At 44.8% G+C, this 12,372-nt stretch overlaps 1 protein-coding gene across 8 annotated transcripts in view; it reads left to right on the forward strand.

Moving 5' to 3' along the window:
* The first annotated feature begins 542 nt into the window (after window positions 1-542).
* NEK7 (NIMA related kinase 7) overlaps window positions 543-12,372 on the forward strand; it is a 79,085-nt gene continuing 67,255 nt past the window's right edge. For 4 of the 8 annotated variants that reach the window (XM_084851511.1, XM_084851508.1, XM_084851514.1 and 1 more), the window contains exons 1-2: window positions 675-1,052; window positions 5,487-5,572. In XM_084851511.1, coding sequence (XP_084707637.1) covers window positions 5,516-5,572 — 57 coding nt within the window. In that variant the 5' untranslated portion in view covers window positions 675-1,052; window positions 5,487-5,515. The other 4 variants (XM_084851509.1, XM_084851512.1, XM_084851510.1 and 1 more) reach the window with 2 other exon arrangements.

A 12,372-nucleotide genomic window follows, 5' to 3' on the forward strand; every position in this document is an offset into this window, starting at 1 on the left:
TAACTTCACAGAGTCTTGTAGCACCGTAAAGGGTAAAAAATCCATTCTGGCTCAAGCCTCTGTGGACTATAAGCCCACTTCATCAGACGCATGGAGCGGTAGAGAGAGTTTCAGGTTTATATACCATTGGTTGGGTGGGAGAACTGTGAACACCGAGTCAGAAGGAAATGAAACCCAGGAAGCACGGACTCTGGTGTCAATCACATTATTAACCGCGGCCCTTTACGGGACAGTTGCTGCTGCTAACACGAACACCCTGGCGCTGGGCAAGCCAATTCACACGTGTCGTGCGACTAAAAGCCCTTCTCCTCGACGCAAGCTCTTTTCTGGAGGGCACCAGCTTGGGGCAAGGTTCCCCCTTCATGCCGCCACCGCTTCCTCCGTGGCCTCCAGCTGCTGACATCCCAGTCGCAATGCAGCCCTCCCGTTCCTGCGCGCTCGAGCCTGGCAGGCTCAAGACTTTTGCACCCCTTCTCCTCAGGAGGAAGAGAGGGTACCACCCCCTAGCCGCCGCCTTCCTCCTCTTCCGAGTCCGCCGCCTGAGTGACAACCCAGGCTGAGCCAGCGCGGCTTTGCCTCCCGTCCTGTTACGCGTGCGCGCTGCTGCTGTTCCTCCTCGAGCCGTCCCCTCTCGCACCCTCCGCCGCCAGCCGCGCGTTGGGCGGTAGGTAGACGTTTCTTTCGCTGCAGCGCTCCGGGGGTGGGGAAGAGGTGGCTCCTCGCTTGGATGCTGACGCGGGAGGCCGAGGCTCGGTGTGTTTTTGTCGTGGCGCAAGAAAAAAAACACGTCGCACGCGACGCGAGAGCCGAGCTCCCTCCGTCTCCCCGCTCTCAACCGTACCGTCTCAGCCGGCTGCTCTTGCAGGAAGTGCCCGGACTTCCTGCAAGTTCGGCCGGCTGGGACGCTAAGGTTGCGGGGGCCCGGGGAGGGAAAGAGCGAGCGAGCGAGCGCTCCGCTCCCGCGCCGCTTAGCCGAACGGTCAGGTCGGGCGAGGTGCCATTTTTTCCCCACCCTTGGCAAGCAAACCAACTAACCTTCGACCTCCTCGTGAGTAAGTAAGCGAACGGGAAGCCTCCCCACGCCACGCTCCCCAGAGTTTACCGCGGGCGATGGCTGGGGCCAGAGAGGCTTCCTAGCTGGGGCCTGGATACGGCCCTGTAAACATATCCTAGTTTTAGGCAGCTCGGATGGGCTGCAGTTGCTCTGGAGACTTAGATGAGTACCTGCCTTTTCAGCGTTGCCCGGGCGGAGACCTAACTTTTCCGAGGAAGTCAGGGAGCACAAATGGCGCAATTCCTAGCTGCGTTACTCCGGGGTCGGTTCCACTCTGTTCAGTGGGGCTTCCTCCCAGGAAAGTGTGCGTAGGATTGCAGCCGGGGAGTTTTTTGCTCTTCTCCTGAGCGGGATCTTGCAAAGAGCTGCCACGGTTGACCTCAACATGCACCCTAAATCACAGACTGCGTTCGCCAAATGGTGTATGTGAGTGCGTGTGAACCCTCCCAGTTGCTGCCGGCCCCCCTCTTTTGGGCCCTACACCCACTTTTGTTTTTTGTATGCTTTAGAGAGTCTACTGAATTCCTGGTGTCTTTGTTGATATGGTCTGAAGGGATAAAATGGTATTTATGATCAAAATTCTAATGTTTATAAGTTAGTCAGAGGATGTAAACGGGTTGGGCTTTGAGAAATGGTTACTTCTAGAGGCATTTTTGAGTAGAAGTCAGTTTGGGCTGTGGTGCGTCTGAAGCTACTGTAGGCCAGGCTTACGATTCCTTTTCGTTTAGAAGAAAATGAACAAGTGAAGCAGTCTATCCGAATAAGATGCACTAATTTCCAAAATGGCTTTCAGCATTTTTTTCAAAGAGCATTGGAATTATGTTAAAGTTGTTTAGGTCTAGGTGTCTGCAGCACTTGTGAAAAATGTTACTTATCTAGGCTAGGGGTTTGCAGACTTCCTGATCTTCAAGAAACCTTGCAACCCCCCCCCCCCTTGTGTATCTATCCTGGATCCCCTTTAGATTGCAGAGAATTCTGCGGTGTGTTATGAGGGATTCTCTCCCAGTTCATGAGGGGTTCCTTGTCAGGCCCCACCATTGACGCAAGTGATTGACACAACTATAGGTGCATATTGCTGGGGAAGATGGACAGTGTCTTTCAGGAAAACTCATCTATCATGACAGATGGGCTTATTGAAGGATTCTTGATAAGTTTTCAAGTAAACCAAGGATTCCTCAGCATGCAATTTGAAAACACGTAGTCTGAAAGTTGAATGCTAAAAAAAATTAACAGAAAGATTTAAACAGGAGCTTTTGCTAATTGAATTAAAAATTGTTACATGATCCAAACACAGGGTAGAAAGTATATATAAAGAAGCTGGACTGCACAGATGTTAAATTCAGTTCCTGTATAAGCTGTTGCCTTAAAGATGTGTACTACTCATTTTAACGTAAGACTGCTAGTCCCCCTGACAATTGTTTTGAGATGCAAAGTAGAAGGAAATGGTATCTGCTATGGAGCAGTTTTATTACCACTATTCAAGCAAAGTGCAAAGAGCTGTAAGAACTGTTCTGTCGAAAAGCTTTGCTTCTGTTTTAAGAGTTAAAAGGTGAAAATATTGATGTTGCCATTACTTCTGAACGATTTCAGCTGCTTAAAAACTACAGGAAAGAGGAAAAATATAAAACTGACATTTGAAGACGATTTATACCACCTCCAAAACTTAAGGTTAGGCAGAGGTTTTAAATTTAAAAAAATGCAACCAGTCTGTTAGAAGTGCTTTCCTTTTGATGGTATTTCCCAGTCGAGTAGACTCCTTCAGTGTTTCTAGGTGAAGTATATTTGCATTTGTGGTTTGGTTTTAATAAGGATCTGTAGAAGAGCCTTTTTGTTCTTTGCAACTAGCTGTTTTTGTATTGATCAGGGTGTTTTCACATTTGATTCTTTCTCAGACCTACATGAACTGAAGCAATGACGTTGGGAGAAAATCATAGCAAAAAAAATGTATTCAATTTTTTACTTTTGCATGGATCTTTACTTACACTTTGTTTCTGGGAAATCCATATTTGACCAAAGTGATTCTAAAGGATTTTTTGGACTTCAAAAAGAAGTTTATAGTGTATCAGTAATGGTAACTTTTGGACGGGGGCATTTATCACCTTATAAAAATAGTTCATTTCATTAAGTTTCAATAGGTTGGATCCAGGATTTACCTTCCTCAAGAGGAAGGGCCCCATTCACGGAAGTTCCCTCTCCGCAATTTTGGGGGATCCCCTCACACCACAGCTCACCCCATTCAGCTGAGTTTCCTCCCTCTGCAGCTGGAGGGGCTGACATGAGAAGGAGGGAGTGGGGAAGTCCACTCTGCCAGCACAGTTAATCTAGCTTAAATCTAACCCTTAGGTTGCAATTCTGTTCACGCCATCTTGGCTGTAAGCCCTATCGAATGCAGTGGAATTTATTTGTGAGTAAACCTGCATAGGATTGGACTACACTGAACCTTATTTTATGATTATTTTGTGCACACATGCCTAGGAGTAAGCTTGTCTGGGATTGAGCTGAAAATCTACAATCCAATGTACATTTAGGAGTAAGTCCCACTGAACACCATGGCATTTACATGAGAGTAAATACATGTAAATAAATGCACAATCAGTTAAACAAAAATCCTATGCCCACTGACATTATAGGGGTTCCTATTTAACTCATTGTGACTCATTTCCAAGTAAACGTGAATAGGATTGGGCTCTCATTCTAACATGTGTACATGCATGGGCAATAACTAATATCCTCAAGCCGCCAGCCATTACTCCAGCGCAGTTCCTTCTACTTCATTAGGATCATTCTTGATGAAATGAGTTATGGATTGCAATTATGGACAGTGGTTTGTATCCTGAGTTCCCTTGAGCAGAACTCCACTCAAAATGTTGTGGCCAGTGGAATGCGGATAGGCAATTCTTGCTCATCCTCTCCGCTTCAGCCCTCTGTCCCTGCCCCCCCCCTTCAGAGGGTTGGGGCATCCTCTGGAATCCTCTGTGTTTGTGTGTGTGGGGGGGGGGGGCTGCAGGGGCAAGGGGGAAATAGCGAAAATTGCCTCCCCCCCCACTAGTGGAGGCCTACACTGGATCAAAAGCCCTTCTGGATGGAAGGGAAACTTAGGATAAAAACCATTATCCTAAGGCAGGGGTGGGAAATCCCAGGCCTGTGGACCAAATTTGGCCTATCAGGATTCCCCAGGTGGTCATGCCCTCTTCCCCTGTCCCCTTTCCCCTTCTTATTTGGTGCTATCTTGGCTTTTGTGCAGTTTTTTCCCCATTCTGAAAGGTTGGAATGCCTCTCCTAGGGCTTAGTTACAAGTAGAAAGAGCTTTAAGCTACAGTATTTTAGGTATTTTGGGCCCACTGCTTTTGGTCTGCCCTCTTTATCTAAGGACTGTCTCCTGTAAAGACAACATTGACATTGTTAGGGAGCAATCCTATGGCCGCTAGACAGCGGCTAGATGGACATAGGATTGGTTGGTTTCCAGGAACCGACCTCGGAGCCCATGCTCCGAGGTCGGTTCCCAGAGAACTGCCTCCTTGCCCCCTCCCCCGCCACCTCGTAGGTGGCGCAGATCATCGCCGGGCTCTGCACTCGGATGAGCAGTGTGGAGCGGGGCAAAAGGGGCCGTTCCTGGGGGTGGGGAGTGCGGAAGTGCCGGTACGACGCTTCCTATGCGTCATCCCGCCTCTCCACTCCGTGCTCCGCCATCCCACAGCTAGACAGCCAAAATTGGCCACCTAACCGCAAATGTGGGGTGGCTGGAGCACAGAGGAGAGGATCCCCTCCACGCTCCTCCTGCTGTGCATTGGATAGGTGGTTGCCTCTGTGTTTGGAGGCGGCCGCCTCTCCACATAAGATTCCTCCCTTAAAGTCGAAAAGAACACAAGTTGTGTGAGAGTCTTGATGCATGGTATTCAATATCTTTTTTTTCTGATCAGGGTATTTTTGCATTATTACAGTGTTTTGTCAAACTTAACGGTGACACTGTCTCTTACCACTTGAGAGGTGCTAAGAAATATCTTCCTGTGGGATTTCATCCATGATGGCCTAAATGAGCAAGTGATCACTTCAAGATTCTTTCACTGATGGATGAGCATTCATATGCGAACCTGCCCTTAAGAGTGTGTTGATCATATAAACACTATTTTCATGGCACATAATTGACTTGAGTGTATGAGAACAAAATAGGCAACTCCTTAATTTACAACCCTCTCTACATAAATCAAGGAAATACCACTGCATTTCCACTTATCCTTCCCCTATTTACCCTCTTCTCTGTGGTCTCCTGCAGAGTCAAAGTCAAGATTGTAAGCACTTCTGGGGAGAGTACTGGTCTTTTGCTAATGTTACCATGTAAAGCATCTTGTGAAGAGATGATGCTATATAAGTAACACTAAGAAGAAAGGATGCAAACAAAAATAAGATTTCATTGTATCATATTTTTATACAGGTCATTTGAAAGTGTTGTGATTTGAAACAATGGATGAGCAATCTCAAGGCATGCCAGGTCCACCTGTTCCTCAATTTCAGCCACAGGTAGGCTATTCCATTAGTTGCTACAAATAGGTAGTAAAGCAAGGGTGCAGAACCCCCGGGCTGCAGGCCTAATCCGGCCCACAGAGCCTCCTTAAGTTCCTCCGTGGGAGGGGTTTGGCTTGGAGAAATTCCCCTGGGGGAATCCCTGCTTTTATCTCTGATATGAGTTTATTTCTGCACTACTTGCCATCTCCTTGCCATCTCTGTTGGGACAATAAGTAACAGCTGAACCCTGGGACTCAGCCAGTACTGGGAGGAGCCGGTGGAGTCCCTTTCTCCATACTGAAGAGAGGCGTAGAACTCTCTTCAGCACAGAGAATGAGAAAATGGGCAGGTGGGGGTGAGGTTGTCAGTGGGCGTGACTGGCTTGCAGAGGGCGTGGGGGCAATTTGAGTGTATGAGAACAAAATAGGCATAACTGAAGTTATGTTCTCCTCCCCTGTAGTAAGGGTTGCATTAATGTAATATTTAAAAACAAAATGAAATGGAGAACTAATTCTGAAAGGTGTTTTTGTTTGTCATGTCTATTATGTACTATAGTCCCAGAAGGGTGATATGGATTTTATTTCTTTCAGGGTTTTTTTCCCTGTTAGAACTGGACTTTCCAGAAAATTTGCACCATTCTTTTAAACTGTTATTCTGTATTCTAGGACAAGAGAGGACATGGATAGCACTACACGGCATTAGGAAGTATAGACAATTCTGCTTGTAAAAAAAAAAGAAGGCTAACGAACACACCATAGCAGAATTAAGGTGGTGTTCTGGGGGATAGTTTTTTTTCTTTTTAACAAGATAAGGGATTGAAAGAGATAAACATAATCCTGAAACTTGTTCCCCCCGAATAAGAGAATACACAGGTTACATTTTCAGGAGTTGTGGACTTCCTTGTCTTAAATGTGGATTGCGATCACTTTATTCTTTTACTTCCTAAACAGCGGTGAGTGACTCTCTCTCTCCCCCCCCCCCCCAATTTGGGACATTCTGGGAACAACTGTTGTACACCGAGAAGAACAGAAGATGCAAGTGGGTTGAGATTTCTAGGCTCAATATAGAGCAGGGATCCTGTGCCTTGGTCCTGTACTTAGAAGTGAGCAGTTCTGCAAGCATAACATCTACCATCATAAAGCTGAAAGTGGCAGAGAGAGCTGCACCTGTTCAAGTCTTATTTCTCTGCAGTGAAAGGTTCAGGGGCCTTATCCTGTTTTGAATTAAGGTGCTCTTCAAGGAAATGGCAAGATCTTAAGCTTTTGAGGTTTTTAAAAGGCTGATTAAGCATCTGTTAGGGAAGACTTAGGCTTAGTGAGTCTTGCTGCAAAGCAGAGGGTTAGATCTGATAATCCTTGAAGTCTGCCCTAGCTCTCTGATCTGTGAGTGGGCTTGTGTCAGGCAGGTGTTGACTGATGAGAGACACGTGTCTGATTTGACTAATATCAGAGTGAGAGGAAGTTAGAACCTGGAACATACAGAATTGGAGCAGCAAAATCTTACGGTGGAGAAGAAGCCAGGCTACTGTGCAAGGAGATCTTTGGATAATGGTTGTGCTAATATAACTCAGATCCCCGGAATGTACTTTTCCATAGTTCCATCTACCATGTTACAACTTCTTTCTGTTGTCAGATGGTGCCCCAAGAGAGAATGCATTTTGCTCAGTCCACATTCAAGTCAATGCAAAATGGTGCACTTACAAATAAATGAGAGAAACAGTAGCGGAGCAAAGTTGCCTCATGGGTTTTGGAAATCATAACAAGAATGTGTTTGTGTGATTCTTGTGCCTGTGTAACTTTTTCAGTGAGCTATAAAACAGTTGTGCCCTGACTTTTTGGTTGGGTAGAAACAGTCTAATTAAAATGTGGAAAATTTGGTCTGATGCATAACAACAATTTTTAAGTAAGTTAGAGAGTAAAAAGATTGATGTTCACTGTTTTCAACACAGCTGTTGATTTATGTGGTGATAATGTTTTACTAGCCCGATTCACACGTCACAACAACACAGGTGTTTCTCTTAAATCCTGAGTTGTTGCGAATGTGTCAGTATGCTGGTGTATGCTGCCTGATTGCTCCCACTGTGAGTTGGAGTGGCTAAACAACCCAGGAATACTCCATCCCTAGATTTGTTGTGATGTGTGTGCGAACCAGGAACTCTGACTTGTCTCTCCCCTGATATGCCAGAGAAACATCCCACGTTTTGTTATTGTGTTATTTCTCTGGCTTGTCTCTCCCCCAAGAAAGCAGCCATGGGCTTAGGGTTTCCTATATGTGATGCAAGGTGTGATTGGAAGATACCAGTTTCCAAACATGCTGTGGACATTTGCTGCTTGCTGTGTTGCACCTCCGTAACATATTCCTGGGTGTTTGGATGTACACATCTGCTTTTCACACATTACATGCAAGGTATAGCAAAATACCTGTTCAGGTGTAATTCTAAGCCATGCTTTAGGCCGAGGTGGGCAACATGTGGCCCTCCATATGATATTGGACTGTAACTCCCATCAGCCCTAGTCAGCATAACTAGTGATGGGGGATGATGAGAGTTGTAGTCCAACAACATCTGGGAGGGGTCACACAATCACCATTGTTGGTTTAGGCTGACACAGGAAGGGAGGCAATTCATGCTGGAGGAGGAAAGAAGAGTGGCAGCATGTTCCTGCACTGTCTTTGGAATTTTACACCATGGTTTGTAAGGACTCATTATTGGGTTTGCCCTGAAGATGGGAGTAAATTAAGATAGGCATTGCTTATCTAGCTCAATATATGAACTAATTTTGTTTAAAACTCCCAGAACACACCTCTTGAGACCATAGAAGTCATTCATTGCTGGTTTTTTTGTGTTTTGTTTTGGTACGTGCTGGTTTAAAATGCAGCCCGATCATTACTAAAATGTATGTAATATGTTCTCTGACCAACTCATGCCCCCATTATGTATGAGCTTATTCCTTTTCCAAATTACATTGTGGCTGGGAGGGAGACCCGGGTGATAATCAGAGATGTGCAGCTATGTTGCTTCTCATGTCAGGTCTCCACGTCTGAATTGTATGACAGGACAAGGGAACAGATGAGACAAGCTGTCAGTCAGCCATGCTGCCCTTTGAACAAAGGCCACTGGGGGTGGGGGTGGGTGGGTGGGAAGGTGCCGCAAATGGGCTGTGAAGTTTACATACACTGCCCACTGTTAAACAGATTACCTCTAATGAAGTGTCTAATGCTCAGGCTGTATCAGTCTAATCCTCGGTGGCAGTTCATCCCTCAACTGCCAAAAACCCACCACCCTCTGGCCTTCTCTCGCCACTCTGGCCGCCAAACACAGGGAGGTGCCCGATCTTAATAAAGCCAGACAGTGTGTGATCTGACATGCAAATGTAGGTCATTGCATATGTAAATGTGTGATTACAAACCTGCATGCCAAAACACATTAGTGAGACTTTGCTCTCAGCGTGCGGTTGTCACACTGCCTTAGTAGTTCACGCTAATGTTTGTCAAGTTGCTCCGCAGACAGAGGACGCAATTCCCGATTCAAATTTCTGAAATATACGCTGGTTAAACAACCACAACAACCCAAGCTTAATGAAGCTGCATTCTGCTTCTCTGTAACACGAGTGTTTCAATAATAAGAGAGAGCTCCCCAAGTTTCAATGTTTTTACTCATAAATGCAGCAGATAACCTCATTAAAACTGCATAGGTGCCTTTAGAATATGCGCCCCTGAATTGGTGCAATGCCATCTCTATCAAATCAGTTCCATTTTTAGATGTTGGTGTGTCTAATGAATATTAATTTGCATTTCATTGTGTGACCAAGCTGAGAGGCAAAAGCCTAGATCCGTTTCTAGTATCCATTGCAATTCAAAGAAGACTAGTTGTATACTTAAATCATTTTGCCTCACAGCTGTTTGCTTTTAAATTATAAGCAAGTATAGAATTGTTGCTGTTCTATAGAACTTTTGTTAAGATTTTATTTGGGATGTTGCATGTAACAAAGGAGCGCGCAAAACTTATTTATTTATTTATTTAATTAATAAAATATCTTAAGCAGTTTACACAATACATATTTTACTTTATAAACCTAATAACTTATAAACATAATAAACCATTAACAACTTACAGCAAGAACAATAAAACAGAGCAATGTCATAGTCAGTTACAAGCCAGGAACGCCTGTGTAAATAAATACAAAATGCTTGGGATACAGAATAGTGAACAATCTGGAGATGCCACTTGCATATTCTGCATTAATTAGGTGGAGTGTACGCTGTTTAAAACTGCAAACTTACATAAAATCAAGAAGAAATAGAAAATTGTAAATTTTCTGTGTTTTCCTCAATCAACTTCCTGATTTGTTAAAAAATCTGTTGATAGTTGCTTAATTCTTGTCTCTTCATAATATATGTATTACTGGTCACAGATAACATTGCAGCATGAATTTACAGTATGAATAACATTGCAGCATGTCCCTCTAATGCTGAAAGAGCTTGTTCTGCTTCTGGTCTAGTAGTATCCTCTGCACCAATTTGGTTCAAAGCTGGTCTTCAGCTACAGTTGCTCTCAGAAGTAATTTGTCCCATTTCTACTGGCCCCCCCCCCCATGTTTTCCTCCTTATCTGCACGGGATGGGTGGGGTGGAGGAGACCTTTTTGATCTAGGAGCCATGGAGATAATATCAGCTGAGAGGCCACCCTAAAACACACACACGTTTCTGTTGTACTTCCATAGGGATGCATCTATGATCAGTCGCATGCAGGTCATGGTCAGAGATAGCAGCTTTTCAGTGCTGTACACAGTGAGAAAGGAGCTCCCTTTGCTTCCTTTCTGTGTGCACACTGACAAACTGCTGATGGTGAAAGAGATCCTTTCTGTGCTATGTGGTGACTTGTCAGCCTACAGTACAGAAATAGTGATTGTGAACTGCCCATGGAAGAAGAGAGCAATCTCTCCTGCCTTGAGAAGTTCAGAGCCTTTCCTTGTCACGTGTGTATGTATGTGAATGAGTTTGTGAGTGTGTGTCTGGGCAAGTAGCCATGGCTACATATTATTAGTGGCTGTGGCCTGCCCACTGCTGGCGTGTGGTGTTCGATGTGTTTGCCCGGAACTAATTCAGTCTTTGGGACATAAATGCTTCCCCATCGCTGCCTTAAGTTAAGATACCAAGCCAAAGGGACCAATCAGAGGATTCATCTACAGGCAGAAAGGACTGTGGGTATGAGTTCATGGAGTTGCTGACAGTAGGCAATGGCTGGGTTCACACAGGGTTCTGGGTTGTTGTGATATGCAGTTCCAGCTGCCCTAACAAACCATGGTTTGTTAACCACAAACAACCCTGAAAGAGAACCTATGGTTTGCTGTTGGGTTGTTAAATTCTGGGTTGGCTGTTTATTTATTTCGTTTCTGTACCGCCCAATAGCTGAAGCTCTCTGGGAGGTTTACAAAAATTTAAACAATGGGTTTAAACCATGGATTGTCATTACGTGTGAATCCATAGCTGTGGCTTTTTCCTAGGTGGTTTCACCAGGCTACAGAGGTAGTGGGCAAGAGTGATTGAAAAATTCAGCCCCCCAAATACCAATTTTACAGTGCTGCAAAGGTATTTGGGGTACAGGGAAAGAGCAAGTGAAGGAGGATGGAAACAAATATTCCAGGAGTTGGGAAAACAAACGGTGGTAAGGCAACAAACCATGGTTTAAGCATGGGTTAAATAAACTATGGGTTAGCATTATGCAGAAACCAGGTCAGTATGAATGCCTTGTCAGAGTAGGAATTCTCAAGAGCTGGAATTCTCATAGCCTTCCTTACCACAGCCATCATGAATAGGACTCCCTCCTACTGTTTGCTCCGCATGGCTTAGTGGGCTAAGCTCTAGTAGTGGAACCTGAAGGCTGTCGTTTGAGAACTGGCTCCCCTGAAAGGCCCACACTTACCTCTCTGTTCCCTTATAACTTGGTTGTTTGCTTTTGAAGGCATAACCCCCACCCTACCTCCCTAGGAGCTGCAAATGGGACTAGTGAAGCCCCCAAGTTATGGAATGTGTTCTTTCAAGAATTACAGTTGGCCTTTAGAAAGGGTGTAAGGACAGATCTTTTCAGTTTAGCCATTCAAAATGTGTAGGTTTTTTAAAAAAATGTTTTTACTGTTCTTGTTTTTATTCTTTTGTTTTACCTTATCTGCTAAAAAGCTATCAAAGCAGGGTTTTATTGTTTTAATTGTTGTACCCTGCTTTGATAGCTTTTTAGCAGATAAGGTGGTACATACATGCTAATGAATAAATAAATAAATCAGCAGAGCTGCCCTTCCACGGTGCCCTGCCTCAGTTGGAATGCGTTCAGCAGCTGCTGAAGTGACTCTTCTGCCATGGTCCTGAGGCACTTTGGCCCATGGCCTTAGGATGCATTCACCCATAAAACAGACATGTCCACATACGTGTCTGGTGCTACATTCAAGATAGCAGCAGTCTTTTACTTTAAAGAAATCCTAAAGAATAATAAATGTTTGGTATGGAACTAACATGGCTTATACCAAGGCTGATTTCTTCACCTCTTTAGCATCTATTGAGAGAGTGGAGATGGGGAAAAAACTAGCCTTTCACCACTCTTTGATCACTCTGGTATGGGAAATATCTACTCGTGATTTTACAACACTCTGATAATGTTTGAATAAATGCAGTTAGGTCTCATAGATAGATCACATGAGGAATGCCCTGGGGGCTGGCAGGGCTGATGGAGGAACTTCCCACATGATCCACCTGTGCTGTATGATCCCATGGTTCAAACATAACTCGAGCAGTTTGGATTCAAGCTTGGGGGGAAGTAGCTCC

This window comes from Heloderma suspectum, chromosome 4 (assembly GCF_057233095.1).
Source record: "Heloderma suspectum isolate Gila_16-S chromosome 4, 16-S_ref, whole genome shotgun sequence".
NCBI classification, from domain to species: domain Eukaryota; kingdom Metazoa; phylum Chordata; class Lepidosauria; order Squamata; family Helodermatidae; genus Heloderma; species Heloderma suspectum.